Here is a 23,683-nt window from a genome sequence, read left to right as displayed (position 1 = left end):
ACTTTGGTATTGTAACCATACACTATAAAAAGAACATACATCGTTCAAAACGGCGAAGTAATTGGTCTTTTAAAAGCCACGAAGGTCTAACTTGAAAGTAAACGACGTGACTGAATCCGCGAGTGTGCAGATTGCGTGAGTGGGGGAGGGGAGGTCTGCCAAAACAGGTTAATTTCTTGACAGAGGTCACAATACATGCTCATGTACAGAAAATATGCGTGGTTATAACCTCTTTTATATACAGTCTATGGTTATAACACTAGTCAGAGTAACCACAGACACTTACTCAACTTTATTCTCTGTCCTGTATCGTAGCTAGCCAGCCCTCAAAGTCCAACTTCACTTCACTGACGGTAAAACACGGTCCGTTAACAGCAAGCTTTATAAATACAACAAAAAAAAGTACTCACCGTTGAGGGTAAAATAAACAGCTTTGGGTGTCTCCGCACAATAGTATCTTGCGCAGCAGTGTCGATGGAAGATGTCCGAAGCGAAGCGAAAAGACCGGGAGAAACAGACAAGGGTGCTGATGCCTCGCACATGCGCAATGGGCGGTCCCAATTCAAATGAAACTCAGTTGTTTTGCGTTTGTGAACGTCAACGTGAAACTAGTATAGTATCTTAATTAAATGTACATGTATAAGTGTTTAATAGATTTATTTTCAGTAAATCAAAGACCAATTAAATGTGTCACATCTAAGGGCCTGAATACGTTTTTTGAGTGTAGGAGGAAGCTGGAGAACCTGGAGAGAACCCACACTTACATGCACACTCCACACAGAAGGAACCCCAACTGGGAATCGAATCCGGGGCCTCTTGCTGTGAGGAAGCAGTGCTACCCTCTACACCACCGTGCAGCCCTAGAATGATGAACATATAAAGAAAAGTAGAATTTGAACATGCCATTCTGTCTTACAGAGAATCACATCAACATCTCCAACCGTCTGAAGGTTGGCTCCCGAGAAACATGGATGGTGGTGGCGGCTTTAATGGTAGGTCTGTTCTTTCCAAGCCAAGACACGAACAGTTGAGATATTTGTCAGTGAACTACTTTGCATCAGCTTAATTTGCATGAAAACTGGACCAAACCTTATTAAAGACCAATGCAAACTTAGAAGCAAACATCCACATTAGGGATGGAAATGACAGAGTAACTCACGATACGATAATATCACAATATTTTGCGCTTAATATTGATGATACCGATTTGTGTCAACAATGTTCAGTCTTAGCTTTGTCGCTCTTTAACACACTGACTGAACATGTCTATGAGTGCCATCATTCCAAAATAAAATAAAAAATAAAAGTATATTTATACTTGGCACCATTGTATCAATAACGCATCGCAGACTAAGTTAGCTATCACAGCTTTAATAGCCAGTTAGGTTTGAAAGCGGGTTTCAGGCCGTGCGTGTAGCGGCCCCGTGCATGAAGGGATGCCTGTGCTTCGTTTGGAGGAGTGCTTGCGGGTGGGTAGGGGACATGTTCAGGTTCATGGGTTTGTTTGAAGGTGTTACCTCAGGTTACAATGGATGTTCTTTGTGTGTCTTGTTTTATTATATTCTGTGCACTTTTGAGAGGATACCAGATTGTTTTTACTACAGGGATATTGTCAGTATCAGTAAACGTAACATGTAGCAGCATAAATGATAAATTTACATTGGTCTCATGGAATGTAAAGGGATTGGGTCATGTGATTAAAAGGGGTCGCGTCTTCTCACATCTCAAATCATTAAAACCAGACGTAATTTTTCTTCAGGAAACACACATCGGTGTAAACGAGCAGCACAAGTTGAGAGCAAATTGGAAGTTTATCAAGCACCTTTTACCCGCAAGTCTAGGGGGGTTGCTATTCTTTTCCAAAAAAATATACAATTTAGGCTTGATTGTATGACAGCAGACCCATATGGCAGGTATTTGATGATATCTGGACACATAAACTCCCTTCCAATAACGATGCTTAACATCTATGGTCCAAATATTGATAATCCTGATTTCTTCCGTAAAGCATTTGATTTGATACCGGACTCCACCCCGAATGTTATTATTGGGGGAGACTTTAATTGTTATCTGGACCCCGTCCTAGATAGGTTTTCTACAAAACCACCTCCCACTATAGCTTCAGTGGGAATTCTGAATTATTTAATTAAAACAAGGAATATGGTTGAAATATGGCGTCTGCAGCATCCTACAGATAAGGAGTTTTCTTTTTATTCTCATGTCCATAAGTCTTACACTAGGATCGACTACTTTCTGATAGCTTCTGAATTACTGCCTAGTGTTACTAATTCTACGTATCATAATATTTTAATGTCTGATCACAGTCCAGTTTCTCTTAACTTCAGAAATATCCTATCTAGTCCAAAATACAGCTGGAGCTTCAACCCTCTTCTTCTTGAGGACCAGTCTTTCATTGAGCATATGAATGCACGTATAGACGAATTTCTTGTTACAAATGATAATGGGGAAGTTTCGGATTCTGTTTTGTGGGAGGCCTTCAAAGTAGTTGCAAGGGGCCACATTATTTCATTTGAATCCGCCAAGAAAAGAGAATTTAACAACCGCCTTAAGGACATTGAAAAAATGCTTCCTGTACTGGAAGAGGCTTATAGATCTTCCCTCTTATCCTCTGATTACAATAAGATCTTGAAATTGAAATATGAATATAACACCATTCTTAATAAACGTGTTGGTAGTCTTCTATTAAAAATTAAACAGAAATATTTTGAACTTGGAGATAAACCAGAGAAACTGCTAGCTAGCCAACTTAAAGGCAACAGGGCTAAACAGGCCATTCATAGGATAAAATCCAAATCAGGCATACTCCTAACCAATCCGAGAGAGATAAATGCATGCTTCAAGGACTTCTATAAGTTCAGTTCAGTTCAGTTCAGTTTTATTCATATCCCGAGGGAAAATGGATTTGCAGCAAGCATTACAGACACAAGACAAAAAAACAGCATCCAAGACATCAACATGTCACCAGGCACACCATAGTGCAGTAATACATTAAAAACAGTACGAGTAATAGAAACATACTACTAATAAATTACTGTTGATAATAATAGTAATAATAATAACAATACATAATACATAATGCATAATGCTCTGCGCAAGTAAGAATGCAAGCAGTCTACACAATGCATTAAAGTGCATAGTGCTGCAAGAATAGGAAATAAAAATAAAATAAGATAAACAACACTTAATACCCAAGTGCATTTAAGTGCAGAGGCCTGGGAGAATAACCAAGCCTAGCCCAAGAGATTAAGCCTGTCTATGGCAGCAGGGATAAAGGAGACCCTGGCACACCGCGTTCTGGTCTTAGGCATCCTAAAACGGCGTCCAGATGGAAGGAGGTCAAACTCCTTATAAAGTGGGTGGTCAGGACAGTCAATAATAAGTTTAGCTTTGGTCCATATTCGCTTGAGATATATGTCCTGAAGCTGGGCTTGCTGCACCCCGATCACCTTGCTTGCCACTTTGGTAAGCCTTGCTAGCCTGTTTTTGTTGGACAGGGTGAGGAATCCAAACCAGGCCACATAGCAATAAGTAAGAACAGACTCGATAAAACATTGATAGAATAAGGTCATTAAGATATTACAGACTTTGAATGAATTCAATTTTCTTAAAAAGAACAGGCGCTGCTGAACCTTTTTACATACTACATCTGTATTTGCTTCAAAACTCAGCTTATTGTCGATGAGAGTCCCTAAATATTTATATTCTGATACAATCTCAACCTCCTTGTCCTGAATGATTGTCCGAGGAGTGATAGGTTGGGATTTTCGGAAATCAATAAGCATGTCTTTTGTTTTTAGCACATTGATTGACAAGAAGAAATCATTGCACCATGTTATAAAATCATCTACCACAGTACCATGCTCAGTTTCACTGTCCTTTAAAAGACTTATTATGACAGAGTCATCAGCGAACTTCAGAATATGCCTGTTCTCATATGTACTCCTACAGGAGTTTGTGTACAGAATAAAAAGCAGTGAGGACAGGACACAGCCCTGTGGGGAACCCGTTGAAGACAATAACTTAGATGATAACACACCATTGACTTTCACACATTGTGATCGATCTAACAAAAAGTCCAGTAACCAGCCAACAAGATTTGGGTTCAGATTAAAATGCAAAGTAAGTTTCTCTGCAAGAAGATAGGGCTGGATGGTATTGAATGCCGACGAGAAGTCGACAAACAAAAGCCTTGCATGTGTCTTAGGGGCCTCCAGATGTTTAACTAAGACATTTATTAAAAACAGAGTTGCATCTTCCACGCCCCTACCTGCCTGATAGGCAAACTGCAGAGGATCTAGGAGGCCATTGACCTGCTTCAATACTTCCTTCTTAACTAGCTTTTCAAAGACCTTCATCACCAAAGAGGTGAGGGCTATTGGTCGGAAGTCATTTAAGACTTTGGGGCTTTTTATTTTAGCCACGGGGACAATAGTTGCATGTTTCCACACCTTAGGAACGGTCTGCAGCTGGAGAGACTGAGTGAAAATGACTTTTAAAATTCCACTAAGTTGCGAGGCACAGGACTTGAGCACTCTGCCACTAATATTGTCTGGCCCCGGGCTCTTATTTACTTTAGTCTGTTTAAGAAGGTTGGTGACATAGGACAGGTCAATGTCAGGGGCAGAAGTGTCTCTGACAAGCTCTCTCATGTTACTTATTTTATCATTAAAAACATCTACATTAAATCTCAAGTAAAATTTATTTAGCTCGTCTGCAAGCTGCATGTTGGAAGTAAAGCCATTCAAAGATACAGAATTATTATTACATTTCTGTAGGCCTGTCATCAGTTTCATGCCATTCCACACAGACTTGAGATCAGAGTCATACAGTTTGGATTCAATTTTTTCTTTATAGGCACTTTTCGCCTTTATGATCTCAGCTCTAACAACTTTTCTAATTTGTGCATATGCAGCCTTGTCACCACTCTTGAAGACAGTCTTTTTTTCTCTGAGTAGGCTTTTGAGTTCCTTCGTTATCCATGGTTTGCTGTTCGGATAGGAAAAAACCTTTTTATGTGGGATCACACTGTCAGTGCAAAAGGATATGTAGCTGCACACTACATCTGCCAGTTCATCAATACTGTTGGATGATTCCTCAAACACAGACCAAATGGTGCAGTCAAAACACCCCTGTAGTGCCAAAGTGCTCTCCTCATTCCACACCTGTACATCATGTGTCTGCACTCTGTCCCTGCGCAGCACAGACTTGTACGTGGGAAGCAGGTGCACTACGTTGTGGTCTGAGGAACCGAGAGGTGGGCCAGCAACAGAGGTGTAGGCCCCTTTAATAGAGCCGTAGCACAAGTCCAACGTATTGTTGCCACGAGTAGGACAGGTGACGTACTGCTTGAAGCCATTCAAAGTCTTTTTGCAGTTGACATGATTAAAATCTCCAAGGAAGAAACTTGGTGCATCAGGTGACAGAGATTGAAGTCGCTGTGACACCGAATGAATGACGTCAGCAGCAGCATTCGCGTTTGCGCTGGGATGGATGTACACTACCGTCAGGAATATTTGAGGGAATTCCCTCGGTAGATAGAAGGGCCTCACTGATACCGACAGCAGCTCGATGTCCGGTAAACAGATTCGCTCACGCACCGTGACATTAGTGCACCACCTGGGATTGATGTACAGACAGACGCCCCCGCCGCGGCTCTTTCCTGTCGTCCTCGGGTCACGGTCCAGCCGTATTGGAGCTCCGAATCCATCTATGATAAGAGTGGAGTCTGGATCTGCGTCAGTTAACCACGTCTCAGTGAGAGCCAATACACACACATCCCTGAACTCGTGCATAAAGGACACACACGCTTGCAGTTCATCAGTCTTGTTTTTTAACGACTGGAAATTTGACAGGACTATAGATGGTAAAGGGAGACGATTAGCCCGGGTCAGCTTCCTTAGCCGCTGTCGAACACCGCCTTTCTTTCCCCTCTTCCTCCTCCTCGCCTCGCTCCGAGTGTTCGCAGAAGTGCGCATAAAGTCATTGTTGCAGTTAAAAACATACTCGCCACTGGAAGGGGAAAAGTCCACGAGTAGATCCTCTGGGAAGCCATGCGATTGAAATCCGAGAAGGATGTCACGATTGTATTGAATCCTACTTGAGTGAGGAGGATTCACAACCAGTCCCAGTGTGTGATTCAGGGTGGCCGTCAGGAAAAGTAAAAATACTATCTCCATCTTCGACTCCAGCGCTACAAAAGTCTCTTTAAAGTGCGCATAAGAGCATTAAAACAGGATGCCGCTAGTTTAAAAGTTAGTAAACACTGCTAAGTTAGTAAACAATTAAAACACACACACTCGACGCACACGCCAAACGCCTGCTGCCGGTCGCCACAAGAGCAGCGCCCCCAATTCCTCTAGGAACTGTATTCTAGTAAAGTAAAGGCCACTGAAGCAGATTTCTGTAATTTTTTTGCTAATTTAAATGTTCCCCAATTAGAGATGACTTAGATGCCCCATTTTCTGAAACTGACCTCTTGAATGCTATTTGAGCCTTCCCCTCTGGAAAAACATCCGGCCCAGATGGCTTTGGCTGTGAATTTTATAAATCATTTCATGGCAAAATAGTTCCACTCATGCTGAGAATGGTGAAAGATTCTATGAGAAATAAGACGCTCCCCAGTTCATTATATGAGGCAAATATCTCCTTGCTTTTGAAAGGGGGAAGGGAAGCGGTGGACCCTGCAAGTTAAAGACCGGTTGCTCTCTTAAATTGTGATCTGAAAATAATAACTAAAGTTTTGGCTACAAAATTAGGTAGGCATATTTCCACAATTATACATCCTAATCAGACTGGATTTATCCCAGGTCGGTTTTCTTTTAGTAATGTCCGTCTGCTTTTAAATACAATATATTCAGTACATGGGGAAAATACACAGGCTGCTATTTTATCTCTTGATGCCCAGAAGGCATTCAATCAGATTGAATGGCCCTACATGTCAAAGACTCTAAAGCAATTTGGTTTTGGGGAAAGTTTTATTGAATGGGTGAAAATAATTTATCTTAAACCAGTATCCTCTATTCTCACTAATTCAGATAGGTCCCGACCCTTTAAATTACAGCGGGGTGTAAGGCAGGGCGACCCTCTTTCTCCTCTTCTCTTTGATATTACCTTGGAACCACTTGCAATAGGTATAAGGGGTCACCCAGGTATTCATGGTGTAAAGTTTGGTAATGTCGAAAGCCTTGTTAATCTGTATGCTGATGATTTATTGATCTGTTTATCAGACCCAGTGGTCTCAGTTCCCAACCTTCTGAATTATATAAAATCATTTGGAAAATTGTCTGGGTACACAATTAACTGGGACAAATGTGAGTTCATGCCATTGACTAATATGTGTCATATTTTCTTGAAATCTTTGCCATTTAAATTAGTTACTACCCATATTAATTACCTTGTCCTTAAGATTTCCAGAAACCCCAAACTCTTACTGAAATTGAATTTTTTGGATATGGTGGATAAACTAAAAGCTAATATTAAGAACTGGAAACTGCTCCCTCTCTCAATGATTGGCTGTATTAATGCCATTAAAATGGTTGCACTTTCAAGGTTCTTGTATCTTTTTCAAAACCTCCCTATTTATTTGCCGTTACATTTTTTTAAACAACTAGATTCAGTTGTCCTGTCATTTGTTTTGGCAGATAAACCCCCTCGCATTTCTAAAGCCCATCTGCAGAAGAATGTAAAAAGCGGGGGTCTCGGCCTCCCGGTTTTTAGGCATTATTACTGGGCTGCAAATGCAAGGGCTCTCATTTTCTGGCAGGGGGGTTCTCCTCATCCTGGGGAAAGACTGCCCTCGCATGGACCTGTCGGTCACTGTCGAGGGCATCACAGTATTGCCTTCCTCAGCTGCGAGGAACCTGGGTATAATCCTTGATGATCAACTTTCCTGCACCCCCAACATCACTGCTGTGGCCCAATCCTGCAGATTTGCCCTCTACAATATCCGCAGGATTCTGACCTTCCTCACAAAGGATGCAATGCAACTTCTGGTCCAAGCACTGGTCATCTCCCGCCTTGACTACTGCAACTCTCTCCTGGCTGGACTCCCGGCCTCTGCGACTAAACCATTGCAGCGTATCCAGATCGCTGCAGCACGCCTTGTCTTCAATCTACCCAAATTCTCCCATGTGACCCCCCTCCTCCGTGACCTCCACTGGCTTCCTGTTGTTCAAGACGATGGCACTGGCCTTCAGGGCCATCAATGGAACGGCACCCATCTACCTTCAAACACTGGTCAAACCACACGCCCCAAAGCGAGCACTTCGCTCCTCTACTTCAGCTGGCCGGCTAGTACAACCATCGCTGAAATTCAACAAATGTTGCTCAGCAAAGTCCAGACTCTTTTCTGTTCTGGCGCCTCAGTGGTGGAGCGAACTCCCGACCAATGTCGGGACAGCAGAGTCATTTGCCATCTTCCGAAAAAGGCTCAAGACTCAGACTTTGTTTTGCTGAACAGCTACTACTTTACTCAGACGAGGATCTAACACTTGTTCTATTTTTAGCTCTTACTTTATTGGCAATGATATGTTGTGGTTTCTTTGTTTCCTTCTTTTGACAAATGTACTTATTGTAAGTCGCTTTGGACAAAAGCGTCTGCTCAATGACCTAAATGTAATGTGGAAACAGAGGGTTCACAGCGGTCAGAAGCCAATCTGAAGCCTGATGTTTTAGTTCACAATAAATATTGTTCAGCTCGTTCTTACAACTTACAACACATGTTAATTTCTGCATTTAGATATGCTTGCATTAGTCGTCCCTAACCTTTACTTTTTCCTGGTGTTTGCAGATGTGCAGGCAGAGCTGGACTCGGTGGAGGCTGAGCTGGAGCTGGTGGGGCTGCAGATCACAGAGCTCCTGCAGAAGCAGGCTGAGCTGACGACTCGTAAAGATGGACTACTGCAGCGGCTGGAGGAGGCCTGTGATGCTGCAAAGCCATCCTCTTCATCCTCCACAAAGTCATCTGGAGCTGCTTCAGCAATGAGCCAGCAGGAAATGCAGCTCTATGATGGAACAGGTGCTCTACACACATGATTGTACAACTAAGCCCCCTTCACACATGACTGCATCTCATTTAGTAGACATTGCCGTCTTGCTAGATGCAGAGAATACAGCGTCACACGTAAAATCACCTCTGGATGATATTAATGAACCCAGACAGGACGGCGTTTAGTTTCTCGATGTATCTTTATGCTGTGGTAAAACTTGTGAGTAGAGCGATAAAATGTGTTTTGTGTTTGCACAGCAGTAATGTCCAAGCTCCAATGTGACTAGCGAAAGCTGAAAGAGTGAAATCAGCAGCTGAAGCTGAAGAAGAAGGGTAATTTACTAGGGGTGGGCCAAAAATGTGATTAATGTAAAAATTGAGATTCCTATCTTCTAATATTCTAATAGATTTATGATTTCCGAAAATTGATTTTAACCAACGCTGTTTTCCATCTCATGGTGTGCACTTCGCAGCTTCCTTTGAAGACCATTGCGGCAAGCTACTCAGTCACTGTAAACGCGAGCTCAGACTCCGTAAAATGCCAAACGGAGCAGCAAGAAATTCAGCCAGTCATGGAAGGAAAGTGTTTGAACGCATTTCTGATTTTTTTACAACCTCCTGGGGAAGATGGAGCTGGTCATGACTCATTCGATATGCAAGGTTTCTGAAATGAAAGTCAAGTACTTGGGCAATACTACGAATGCCCGGGCTTGCATCGTATGCCATCACCTAAAGCTGAATGATAAGCAGCGGGGACCAACACCAGCAGCCGACCAACCCGCACCACACTACTTCGGCAAACTTTGACACGACTCTGACGGGGCAAAAATTGTCTCAGAGCCCCTGCAACAACTTGGCGTAATGTCGTAGCCACTGAGAGAGTGAGAATTGAGAAATTCTAATACTTTTTTTTTATTTGTGTAAGTTGACTTTTTCTTACAACCACTGACTGAGAATTGAGACATACTAAAAGTTTGTACAAGTTAAACATGAATTAATGTCATCTTTGGTCTTTGTGTTACATTATTGTATTCAGTTAAACTTGTTCAAAAAATGAAAATTCTGTAATCTTATGGTCTCATGCCATAATTTGCCACACTGCCTTTTATTAGCTCACATAGGACTGTAGTATATCCTGAAGCATGTACTAATTAAATAATTAACAAATTTATTAAATAATCAATTTCTAATCAAAAATCAATTCTGAATCTAATCATGACCTCAAGAATCAATCAATCGTATCGTGAACCACCAACGATTCCCACCCCCCCTTTCATTTACACAGAGAGGACAATGTCTTAACTGCAGAGACAACTAGACTGTTAATCTTTTCATGTTTGGTAGATTTTCCATGGTCCGAAGCAGTAGAGCAGCACCTGAAGGAGTCGTTCCGTCTCTCGACGTTCAGACCACTGCAGTTGAGGGCCATCAACCTGACCCTGTCAGGACGAGACCTGTACCTGGTGATGCCCACAGCAAGAGGAAAAAGCCTCTGCTTCCAGCTGCCTGCAGTCTGCTCCAAGGGTATACTGACACACACAACCCTGCCCTTTGCACCAATCACACTGAGACGCATCACAACAGGTGCAGCCGCTTAAAAAACATGACGTTTTTCAAGTGCTGATGAACCTGTGTAGTGTGGTGCGTGATCAAATGGGGATCCAAGCAGATCCATAAAAGGATGCTATTGTCCACATTGGCAGGCAGCAGTCTAAAAGCACAAGAAAAACGGAAAAAACCCTTCAGCTGATTCAGTACTATGGTGTGATTTTAAAGCCAGATTGAAACTTGTTATAATATCTTGCTCCATTTTAATCAGATAATATTGGTTATCACTGCTTACTCTTTCTTGTCAACTGCATCTGGTTGCTAAGGCAATGGTAGCGGCAAAGGTGATACAAATAGGATATCCTCTGTAGACCAGACCTATAATCCTAGACTGCTTGGTTCAGCCTTTGTGGTCTTCAAAGAACATAGACCATGAAGGATGCAGCCGCTGATTTAGGACACAGCTGTTGTCCTTTCCTACCACATCTACTGCCATCAAAACAGGAAGGAAGTGGTTGAGCAGTAAAGCCCGTCTCTTGCTCCATTTGATTGGCTGCCTGGGTTCAGTGTGACATTGAAGAGTGGACTCTGCACCTGGTGCTGAAAAGTTGTGAATTTTTTAACCCTTTATGTACATCTAGGAAAATGTGATGTGTTGTACAAGAGAGCAGTGCACGCCAGGATGGTTTTGCAGGCAACACTGTCTAGAAATTAGTCTCTGTGTGATTGGCCCCTTAAACTGTTAATGCTTGTACACAACTTTTGTAATTTTGTACCTACTGTTATCTCATCACATTTACGTGTCAGGGTTTACGTTGGTTGTCAGTCCCCTGGTGTCCCTGATGGAGGACCAGATCATGTACCTGAAGTCAATCGATGTGCCAGCAGTCATGCTGAATGCGTCCAGTAGCAAGGTAACCACTGGCAACCATATTCTGCTTATTTACTTGACTTTTCAGTCTGTTGATCTCTTTTTACGCTTACTCTTTCACGAGATTGCATTAACCTCAGATTCCACAGAGCACACAAATGCAAATTGTGACGTTGAGGACTGTGGATTATATCAAAAGTGTTTTATTTGCCATTTGTGCACCAGCCATACAGTCTAATACACATAGGAATTCTTGTGCAGGTTCTCCCACACTCAAGTTCAAGTATTAAAAAAAAATTTAAACTAAAGAGAGAGAGCAGCAACATACTAAATAGTTAACAAAAGAGGTAGGGACATATTGCACTTACTCCATTTGGTCCAAACATAGCTATATAATAAATAGTTATCAAAATAATTTAAGAATTTAAGTCTAAGGGGGGAGGGGGGGGGGGGGGGGGGTATTGCACCATGTTTCTTGTTTCAGTTCATACATATCTTGTTTCTGCCATCAGTCTCACTGTGGTTGAGAAAAAACTGTTACGGTATCTGGTTTTGTGTGTGATGAGACTGTCCGCTCTGCTATGTCTGAGGTTGTATTTGCATTGTATGGGTTTGAGTAGTGGGTGAGCTGAATGGTTGGGTCACTGATGATTCTTGCTGCCCTTTTTCTACAGCGCTGGCTGTAGATAAAGTCCATGGATGGTACTGTGGTGCTGATGATCCTCTCAGCAGTCATTATGACCCTCTGGAGAGCCCTCCTCTCTGCCTGTGTGGTATTCCCATACCAAACAGTGATGCCAGAGGTTAGGATGCTTTGCACAAGTCCACTGTAGGCCAGGGTGAGAGGGCGCTGGTTCAGTCCAGATTTCCTGAGCAGCCTGATGAAATACAGCTGCCGCTGGGCCTTTTTCACTATGGCCGTAGTGTTAAGGGACCAGCTCAGGTTCGATGTTATCTGCAGCCCAAGAAATCTGTGGCTGTCTGCCCTCTCCACCTCAGTCCCTTGGATGGTGAGAGGCTGCGGGGGGGCGGGCGCCTCCTGAAGTCTACTATCACCTCCCTTGTTTTAGCCACGTTGAGGATGAGGTTTTTCTCCTCTCCATCGCAAGAATGTCCTCTCTCACTCTCCTGTAGCCCGACTCGTCACCCTCCTTGATGAGGCCCAGGATGGTGGTGTCATCGGCATATTTGATGACGATGGTGTTGTCCTGGGTGGAGGCACAGTCATGCGTGTAGAGGATGAACAGCTTGGGACTGAGGCAGCAGCCCTGTGGCGAACCCGTGCTGACCTTGAGCTCGGCAGACACCCAGCCTCCCACTCTCACCACCTGTGGTGTTTCAGTCAGGAAGTTGAGGATCCAGTTACAGGTGGGAGTTGGGACGCCTAGGTCTGACAGCTTGCCTATCAGTTTGCCCAGGCGGATCGTGTTGAAGGCAGAACTATAGTCTAGGAAAAGCATCCTGGCATATGTTCTGCGGTTGTCCAGATGTTGTGATGAAGGGCTATGGCCACCGCATCATCCACTGATCTGTTGGGGCAATAGGCAAACTGGAACGGGTCGACGGTGACAGGTACTGTGTTGTTAATGTGGCTGAGAACTAGCTTTTCTAGCCACTTCATGGGGGCTGATGTTAACGCCACAGGCCTGAAGTCACTCAGCGTAGATGGGTCTGACTTTTTGGGAACGGGTATGATGGTGGATGATTTGAAAACTCGGGACAACTGCCTGGGATAGGGACAGATTGAAAATGTCAGCATACACACCCGCTACCCTTCAAGACTCTGGGATGAACGCCATCTGGTCCCATAGCCTTATGGGGGTTCACCTGCCTCAGAGCCCTCAGGCTGTCTGGGCTTGTTGTGGCAGTCCTGTAATTTGTGGCTGCCTGGATTCCCTGCCACATGCTACGCATGTTGTTGTTCAGGTAGAGGCTTTCAAGTTTTTGGGAGTGGGCCCTTTTTGCAGCTGAAATGGCCCTCCTTAGCGCATACTGAGCTCTCCTGGTCTCCTGACTTGAACGCTCCCGCCTGTCCCTGATTTTGTGTTTCATGTCCCCATTGAGCCAAGGTTTTTGGTTAGGGAACACACGGACATATTTGGGGGGGCAGCATGTCTTTATGTACCAGCAGATGTAATTGCTATCTGCCTCTGCGTAGTCATGGATGTTGTTTGTGGCCTCCCTGAAGATGCTCCAGTCTGTGGCTTCCAGGCAGCCCTGCAGACACACCAGTGCCCTGTCAGTCAATGTGTAAATAGACTTAATTGTGACTGGTCTCGCCTTTAGCCTCTTGATGTATGCCGGCCTAAGTCTTATTGCAAGATGGTCAGATTTGCCAAAATGTGGTAATGGCTCAGCAGTGAAGGCATTTTTGATGTCACAGTAGCACTGATCGAGTGTTTTGTTTCCCCTGTTGGGGAAAGTCACAGATTGGTACAGTTTTGGGATATATTTCCGGAGGTTACAGTGATTAAAATCTCCAAGAATGATGGAAACAGCGTCGGGGTAGGAGTTTTCATGCTCATTGAACGAGCTGTGCAGTTCTTTAAGTGCAGCCTCCTCCTTGGCAGAGGGCGGGTACACAGCGCTAACAATGATGCATTGCAGTTCTCTGGGTAAATAAAACGGCCTTAGTCTTACCGTCAGGTATTCCACATTTTCAAATAATCCGGCAGTCTGGGCACCAGGATTCTTTAACGAGAATAGCCGTTCCGCCTCCCCGGGTCTTTCCGCTCTCCTTGGCGCACCGGTCCCCCCTGACGACTGTGTATCCATCCAGTGCTATGGCCTCGTCAGGTGTCCTTTCCCCCAGCCATGTCTCGCAGAAACACAGTAGGGTACAATCCTGGATGTCCTTTTACGTAGATATCCTTGCACAGAGCTCATCCATTTTATTATCCAGCGACTGGACGTTCGTGAACAGCACGATCGGGAGAGTTAGCCTCCCTCTGCTAGCCAGACGCCCGGGCCTTCGCTGCAATCCTCCCTGTCTGCCGCGTCTTCTCCTTGGGCTCCTATGGGTGGGAGGGCAGCCTACCTGAGTTTGACCTGGTGTTGCTACGTGGCGTGCTAGCTTGGGGTAATTGTTCAGTGTACTCAGGTCGAAAAAGCCATAACTACTGCGCTCTCTAAGTGTCAGTAAATTCGCACGATCATATACGATTGCTAAGGAATGTTTGATTGCCATAGTCGGAACTCTAGAACGAGAAAACAACAAAGACGCAACTTGACTCTTGGGAGCTCTGCGACGTTGCACTCGGAGGAGCGCCATCATTAAAGTCCCTTTTAAGAGAGATCACCTGGGGGAGAGAGACTATATACAGTATATTTTATATTCTCTCCCCTGGTTGTTGCCATCACCGATGTTTACTCTGGTGTTGCTCCTGACTGTGTCTGTCCTCTTCTTTTGCGAACAGCTGTTGGTAATTTCGGAGTCATTTTGCAGCTCTTCTTCTTGAATTTTCTTCTTTTACTTTGGTTGTGTAACTCGCTGGCTAGCTGCAGCTACTGCCTCCGTCTGCCGGGTGCGCAGACGACTCACCGCTCGTGCACAGCCAACGAGTGCTTGAGATCGGCAGAGTGTGCGCAATCAGGAAGTAAGAATTCACAGACAGTCAATTATTTTCTCCGGCCTGGAGAATAATAAAATATGATGCCTTTAAGCAAAGCCAGTTTCAGGCGATGGTGCTTTGTGATAGGTTGTGAGGACTGAGCATCTGTGTAAAATGTGGGCTCTGCAAAGTATCCCAGCTTCTTTGAGAGCAGGTGATTGTTGGTGATTATTGAGATGATGAAGATCAGAGATGGAGTACAGTTGGAGAGCGCTAGCAAAATGCTACCATGAGCTTGTGACTGGGAGCCAGGTCTTGGGGTAAGGAGGAGCGATGTGCAATCCAGAAGTTTCCACGGGACAATCTACAGCATAACAGCGGCAGCAGGCAAGCACTCCAATGCAGAGGAGAGTAGTCTGGAGGTAGCCTGGAGGGGACATGGAAGCCTCATTAGGACTTACCCGTCCAATGTAAATTCAGATAGATCAGATTATTGGCAGAGGTAATTTTTCACCAATGAGGACATATTTAGGAAGACATTGACTTTAGCTCATAAATTATTTAAAACGCTACACAGTGTCCCTTTAACGGCACACTTAAACATCAACTTAACAATGCTAAAATATCAACTTGACGATATAAGTATCATTTGAACAGGACATAATTTTACCATTGTTTCATGTTAACAAAATGTTGCAAATAAACAATTTCAAATAGATAGCTATAAATAGATTTCCAATCTTTTATTAGGAGCACGCCAAAACCGTCATGGCTGGGATGACGGATCCAAAAGCCCCTTTCAAGCTGTTGTACCTGACTCCAGAGAAGATCGCCAAGAGCAAGATGATCATGTCTCGTCTGGAGAAAGCCTATAACGCAGACCTGCTGAGTCGTATCGCTATCGATGAGGTTCACTGCTGCAGCCAGTGGGGACATGACTTCAGACCAGGTGAAGACATAGTCACAGACCACGTGTGGAAGTATAGTTGTTCCCCTTTACGTCAAATCCTTGACTTATCTTCAAACTTGATAATTGTGTGTGTGTGTGTGGGGTGTGTGGTGTGTGTAGATTATAAACTGCTTGGCATCCTGAAGAGGCAGTTCCCCAGAGTCCCACTGCTTGGGCTCACAGCCACAGCAACCAGCAGCGTCCTCAAGGACTGTGAAAACATCCTGTGTGTGCCACAGCCAATCACGCTCTCTGCATCCTTTAACCGACACAATCTCTACTACGAGGTCGTAACTATGGCAGCTTCATTCATTACATAAACACACCAAATGTCGCTTTTGTGTGCTCTTCACAAACCTGCCAATCACATCTGATGCTTTGTAACAGGCTCAGCCAAAACGCCTCTTGTCAAAGTGCTTCGGTCAAACAGCTGATGTTCCTGTCTAGTGGGGGTGTGTCATCAACCAGGTGATCAAATGATTCAAGCAGACTGCTCTGCTGTTGGATGAGGAGTAGGGGAAAAAAACTATAAAAGGATACATACTTTCAGCGTTCCTACCTCATCTACTGCCATGTACATTTTATTCAAGACGGCTGCACGTACAGATGCTAAGTCCTGCCACTTCTTGTGTCCCCCATGGAATAGGGAAAATTATTGGGGGAAATATGTAAATTAGTCGATGGCAAGAGATAAATACTGTATGACATATGACATGTCTAACCGGACTAATTCAGACACACCTGGCCTTAAAAACAAGTCTATGAGAAAATGGTCCTACTTCTCTCTTGATTTATTATCTCAGTAAACATGAGTTAATGGTCTCAATCTCTAGTTTCAAGTCTTCTTCAATCCAGCATGATGTTCATTTAGTACATTATGGTCCATTTAGAGTCCAACAGACCAGAAAGCAGGGGATGCTTTAGGGGCGGGGCCTACCTGCTGATTGACAGGTTGCTACCACGCTACCAATGCAGTTAGCTACTAAGATTACTTTAACATTTAGCTGTAAAGTTGACATTGAATTATGAAGCTAACTTTGTTAGCAGCTTCACACCAGAATCCACATGAATCCAGATCCAGTAAAGTTGCTGCTCGGGGGGCCGCTATGCTGCTTGTGCTCATCAGATCCACCCGTCACTCCTCCATAGTCCAAATAAGGTCTCTTCCTTTACTGGTTCCAAAAATTCTAAGCTATCTTAGAATTTAAGCTATCAAGGACCAAAATCCAAGAGGGCAATGACCAAAATTCATGGCTTCAAAACCGTAGATCACCATCCAACGGGTGATGTCATGGTGACAATTTCCACTTCTTACTCCAGTCTATGCTATCAGTGAATCTCCGTATGATCGGCCCTGAACACACTTGTCAGACCTTAGTGGTGTTTTTGCATGTTTATCTTACTAAAAAATGTATAACCTAGAAACTCTTTAGACCTGTCAAAGGTGACACATTTCCTGTGACACTAACAGTCTGCTTGTTTATCAGGTGCGTGTTAAAGACACTAACTATGATGCATCAATAAGTGACGTTGCCTCTCTGATCAAGAACAGATACAAGAACCAGTCAGGTACTGCAACAAACAATGCAAATCTGCTGCATCACGTTGAGGCTAATATGCTCAGACCTATACAGGGATTTTTAGATGCTACTGAATAGATTATTTGAAGTATGTATACTCCATATGTCCTGATGTGTGTCCACAGGGATAGTGTATGTGTTCTCTCAGAAGGATGCGGAGTTGGTGTCTTCTGAACTACAGAAGAGAGATGTCGTGGCCTACCCCTACCATGCTCGCATGGACCCCGCCGATAAATCTCGTGTTCACCGCAAATGGACCGCCAACAAAATCCAGGTACTTTTGTGTGACACATCTACTTGGGGGGCCTGCTGATCCCAGTAAAAGAACTGTTCCAAGTGCTCACTTGAGCACAAAGCGTATAAATCAATATGCAGAAAAAATAAGGTCAAAATTGATTATGACCAAGATATGTATCACTTAGTCAATGAAAACTTGTGGTGAAAAGTTCAGTTCAATTCAATTTTATTTTATATTATATAGACCCATATCGGTGTCTGCACCTGAGAAATAGGATCTCTGTGTCTGTGGCGACATTGCCAGGCAAAATTCAATGGCAACGCTCTATTAGTGAGGCTTTTTCCGTCAGTCAGCAGCGGTTGATCTGCCTAGGTGGAGCTACTCATGGAAGTATGCTGCGTTTACTTGTAATCAGTAACCATCAGTAACATTTCATTACTGCTGACTCACAATGGAGGATCAACGGCCAGAGAACGAAGAGCATTCAACTTCCAGTCCCAAGAAAAAGAAACAACAAACTACTTAAAGTGAAGAAGGAAAGTCATCAAGAAGTAAAGTGACCGCCAACGAGGGAAAAAACCAGGATCACAACTGACGTCATACAGTCGACACTGTTCAGTTTGTCTTCCGCCAAAGAGGCTGCTACATTCCATTTGCATTTCCATTTAGGGCATTTAGAAGAGGCTTTCGTCCAAAGCGACTTACATAAGTTCATTTGTCGAAAAAAAGAAACCACAACATATCATTGCCGATAAAGTAAGAGCGAAAAATTAGAAACAAGAGTTAGGTCCTCGTCTGCGTCACTAGAAGCAACGTATCTCAAATCTTACGGAGTAGAATTTGTGACTTGTAACTTTAAAATGTTATATTTGAGAACGGAGTTTGGTGGGGCAGTAGGTGGTAGAATGAGTGTTTAAGTAATGTTTTTATGTTGGTGAACTAAAATAAAAACATAGTTAGTCCACTATGAGTTTGAATTAATTTTCATTACGGGCTGCGCGATTTATTGTTTCAGCATCGACATTGTGATGTTTGCACTGCGGGACATGCTTTTTTTTTTGGCAAATTAAGTCAAACACGTCATGCTGCAACTTTATTGCTGCTGTATACAGAAGGAAAACTCCCCAGTGTTTCCTAATGTATCACCAACAGCTTTTTAGGAGGTATAAACCCTAGCAACTCAATCCACAATCTCTCTCTTGTATACATGAGACTAGTTAAATGTGCAATAACAAACTTTTCTTGACCTGTTTAATGTTTTTTTCTTTTAAATGTATACTATTTACAATCTTGTGATTCAATTCAGCTCTGATCAAACCACCAGACAATTAATAACAGTAAATCAATTCAACATCATGTCTATTCCACATGAAATTAGATTTGGCCCATTATGGATTTTATTTATGTCAAATATCTTTCTAGGCCTACTTCAATTCTATTTAAACAATCTTTTTAAACATTGCTAGTGTGACAGGAGAGCATTTTCAGTATTGCTTCCTCTCAGGCATATATCAGGTGCAGCGTTCAGTCTATTTCTATGTTTTGTTGTTACACAGAAAATCCCACTTCACATTTGCATGTGGTTGTGAAAGGGATGAGAAGCAAAATGCCTGACTTTCTCAGGACAGGATATTGAGATGAGATGCTTATCCAGAATAAAGATAGTTGCATGCATTGATGTCTTTTTCAGTGTGAGATCGCTGCTCAGCTGTAACAGCTGTTTCTCCAGCTGGAGAGAGGCAACGATCCAGCAGTTACTCTGGGCTTTCAATTTCAAAGGGAATTTGAAACTTTTCATCACTCAAAATGTCATATACTTCCTTTAAAAATAGCAATTCAAGTTATAATGATTGCAGCCAGATGTGTCTAAATTAGTACATGTCATATATCATGTAATATTTATCTCTTGCCATTGACTTAATGTTTTTCCCCAATCATTTTCCCTATTCCATGGGGGACACAGGAAGTGGCAGGACTTAGCCTCTGTATGTACAGCTGCCTTGAATACAATGTACATGTGAGCATGTTTGTGATCATGTTGTCCTGTAGGTGGTGGTAGCCACAGTGGCGTTTGGCATGGGCATCGACAAGCCTCATGTCCGGTTTGTCATCCACCACACCCTAAGTAAATCCATTGAGAACTACTACCAAGAGAGTGGACGTGCAGGTAGATACTGCTTCATTTCTATCAGGACAGAATACTAGTTCATACTGAGAGAGCTCATTGGGGTCTGTGTGTCTCCAGGTCGAGACGACCGTCCAGCAGACTGCATCATCTACTTTGGCTTCTCTGATATCTTCAGGATCAGCACCATGGTGGTCATGGAGAACGTCGGTCAGCAGAAGCTGCTGCAAATCGTCAACTACTGCCAGAATGTTGACAGGTAGGAGTTCCCAGAAGCGATTAGAAGGTCATTTGTAATTTTCACCAGAGCTGTCTCTGTACTATGATGTACTCTAAATCGTGACTGGAAGTCCTCAAGTAGACTGTTGTTTAGAAAGTCACACAGCTGATTGGCGACTACTTTCTCAAGGATCTAGAGTAGGCTTCTTAAGAAGAGGTTTAATTACAGCTACTTTAAAGGACTGGCACATAGCCTGTTAATAAAGACATGTTGATCATATACAATAAGGATGTGCTAACTAAGGGTAAGACTTCTTTACACGTGGCACAATGCAGTCAGACAAGTACCGTTGTCCTGGCTGAAGGCGCCGCGAATAGCCGCGGAACGGAGCCCACTTCCTTTCGGCGCCCTTGTTGAGCGATATTGTAGTTCAGACCAGACGTGAAGCGCCGCGATCCTACGTAGCAATCTCGCGGCGTCCAGTGATCGTTTCGGTGTCTGGTCTATTTTGTGCGCGAGCCGCAAGCTATCACGTCAATTCTGGCAGGAAGTCACACAAAGAAACACAAGACAATCCGGTCAGTTTTCAAAATAAAAGCAATTTTCAAAATAAAATACCGCAATTGACAAATACGATCATATTTGAAATGTGAAGAGTAGATAAACAAATATGTGTATTTCAACGGTATATCTACACTACTACTGTCTACCACCATACCATACTCTCTCTTTCTCTCTCTGTCTGTGTGTGTTTCTCTCTCTCTCTTTCTACAGACAACGGATAAATAAAAGAAGTGTACAAACTTCTTGGTTACAGAAACATGGCGTATTAATTTTATGAGAAAAAAAAAGCTCTGAATGAGCAACAGCTGAGCAGAAGCGCTTGTCGACCGTCCGGAGAAATACACGTCTAGTCTGAACAGGGGGGCAGTGGAAGATTTTATACACCTGTGGCCATGGAAGTGGTTGGAACACCTGATTTCAGTTATTTAGATGGGTGAGTGAATACTTTTGGCAATATAGTGTAGGAGAGTAAGGGTAATACCTAATGGTACCTACGTAAACTGTGTATGTAAGGAAACTAAGGACGATATTAAAATATGTATATCAATGTTTATTAATCCACAATTTCAATACCTGCTCTCGTAAAAGGGACACCATCTGTTGGTCAGACAGAACTTTATAGAATTCACGTTAATGACTCTAATGACTAGGGCTGGGTATCGTGGCCAATTTCCTAAATCGATTCGATTTCGATTCATAAGGTCCTGAATCGATTAATCACAATTCGATTTGATTCAATTCGATTCGATTCAAACGGCTCTTAAATAATGAAAATGGCTCGACTGTGTTACAAAATACAGATGTACTTTATTTTTTGCTCTTCACCATAAACAACAGGTTTTAAGTGCAGACTTGTAAACTGGACAGTTTAAACTTGAGCTTTAAACAAAACTGTCTCAAGTCTCAAAAGAAAATTAGAAAGGAATTGCAAGTGAAAGTGTACTTGGACTACAACATTCCATCACTGCAAATTGCATTAAGGCATTGTTTCTTAATGTGCAGTAATAATAATAATACTGGTGACAAAACTAAAAGTAAACTGTCTAAAGTCAAGTCCTGTTATTGTGACTTTGTTCTCACTTGGTAATTGTGAGATTCTTGTGCAGGAAAAGGAGCTCATTGACATGATCTGGGGTTAGGCAGCTCCTTTTTGCAGTGACAATATCACCCGCAGTTGAAAACACCCTCTCTGACGCAATACTGGTCCCTGGGACAAGGTATTGCTTCGCCAGGCAAGCCAACAGTGGATACTCCCTTTCATTTGACCTCCACTAAGTCAGAGGATTTTCATTCAGCCCAGCAGGTATTTCCACCCTGTATCTTCTGATTTCATCTTCAGCCCTCATTGCTGGAGTTTTCTCTCCATGTTCCTTTAATGTTGGTGAGTAGACTGCCCCAAGGAGAGACTCCAAGGTGCTGGATTTCTTGGGCTTCTTGGGCAAAGTCGCTTCCCCCATCTCCTCAGCTCCTTCATCAGCATCATTACCATCAGTATTTTGCTGTTAAATAAGACAGAAAAAAAACAAACAGAAATAAATAAATAGATTTAAAATAATTTATGAACTCTTTTAAGTCATATAATATTCCTTATAATCCAATAAGGAATCTTTTAATTCTCAATGAAAACATTCTTATTAAATTGAACAGTTTTTTTTAAATACTTACATCACGTGCTGCAGTGGCAGCCTCAGTCTGCAGTCTGGAGAAGCTGTCATCTCGCTCTTTAGCAGACAGGGATGGTAGGGCCTTAAAGCGAGGATCCAGCGCTGATGCTGCATACAATGTGTCCTTCTGCGCATCATATCTTAAAGACATTTCACAAATTATTTTTGTTAACATCACAGTATGAGGGTAAATGTGGCATGCATGCAAATATACAATCTCACACATATGTTGGGGTAGTAGCAAGAGAAGATTTGGTTATCAAAAAAAAATATATTTCATATATTATCATGATATAATCATGTATAAACGGGGCACCACCCTGGGATCAGGGAAAAGATAACCTAAAACTGTATTCAGTCTCAATATAAAAGGTTTTATACTCACATGCCAATCATCGTGATCATTGGCATAGAAGCATAAAAACAATCTAACAATTAAAAAGGCGTGAAATTCAAGCACTAGCCTTCACAACCTGCTGTTATCCAGTGACATATACACAATCAATAACACTGCAATTAGCAAAGTTGTTCTTTACAGCAGTCTTCAAGTCCCTCACCACTGTGGAGTCTTCGAGGCTGGGGGTCAAGGCCTCCTGCAGCAGGGCGAGTAGTGGGGCGATGACAGACAGAGTTGGTTGCTTGTCCTCCGACATTGCCAGTGTGGCTTCTTTCATTGGTTTCAAAACCCGCACCAAATCTTCGGCAATCGTTACATCCTCCTCTGTTAGGGTGCACAGATCTTTTTCATTCCTGCGCACATCTTGTGAAAGGAGAGTGGCAGAGATAGCTGGCTGTTGCTCTAAAAAGCGCTCCAGCATGTCCAGTGCACTGTTCCACCTAGTCACAACGTCTAATGTTAGCTTGTGCGCTGGCAGTTGAAGCAGCTTCTGTTTCTCCTTTAGTATGTGGTTTGCCGTCGTACTCCGGTGAAAGAACGTCAGTGTTTCCCCTACCATTGTACAGGCCTGGCGGCCCGCCAGGCCAAGGAAAATCAATATAAAATAAGCCACCTATCAATTCATTCATAAATCAATAATCATTTACATTAGGAGCGCCTCCGCGCAGCACAGCAGACTTGCTCTGCAAGACGCGCGGCCGCAACAATCCTCGCCGCGCGCTCCCGCTACTTTTTTCTTTGTGTACTTTACGCGCTTGATGTTGTTCTGATGCCGTTCCGCCTCGTTAAACCACCACGATGTCGCTTTCTACTTTGGAAACACGGAACGTTGACACTGTATTTTGATGAGCTGTTGCACTCTTCAGACTCGTGGTGTGAGCGGAACCGGTCCATAGGGTCCATAATATTTATTTTATTACATTACATTATTATTTATTTTTACATAATAAAAATGCCGCTGTGTGTCTC

At 43.1% G+C, this 23,683-nt stretch overlaps 1 protein-coding gene across 1 annotated transcript in view; it reads left to right on the top strand.

Annotated features, from left to right (window-relative positions):
• recql (RecQ helicase-like) overlaps positions 1-23,683 on the top strand; it is a 57,124-nt gene that overhangs the window by 22,536 nt on the left and 10,905 nt on the right. Inside the window, exons 2-11 of the mRNA XM_084038511.1 lie at positions 919-992; positions 8,810-9,037; positions 10,352-10,531; positions 11,363-11,469; positions 15,728-15,926; positions 16,047-16,213; positions 17,414-17,495; positions 17,632-17,780; positions 19,794-19,911; positions 19,990-20,128. Of these exons, the coding sequence (XP_083894637.1) occupies positions 968-992; positions 8,810-9,037; positions 10,352-10,531; positions 11,363-11,469; positions 15,728-15,926; positions 16,047-16,213; positions 17,414-17,495; positions 17,632-17,780; positions 19,794-19,911; positions 19,990-20,128 (1,394 nt within the window). The 5' untranslated portion in view covers positions 919-967. The remainder of the gene's footprint in view (positions 1-918; positions 993-8,809; positions 9,038-10,351; positions 10,532-11,362; positions 11,470-15,727; positions 15,927-16,046; positions 16,214-17,413; positions 17,496-17,631; positions 17,781-19,793; positions 19,912-19,989; positions 20,129-23,683) is intronic.

This window comes from Eutrigla gurnardus (assembly GCF_963514095.1).
Source record: "Eutrigla gurnardus genome assembly, chromosome: 21".
Taxonomy (NCBI): domain Eukaryota; kingdom Metazoa; phylum Chordata; class Actinopteri; order Perciformes; family Triglidae; genus Eutrigla; species Eutrigla gurnardus.
The sequence above is the reverse complement of the archived record's forward strand: the minus strand, read 5'-3'. Positions and strand labels throughout refer to the sequence as shown.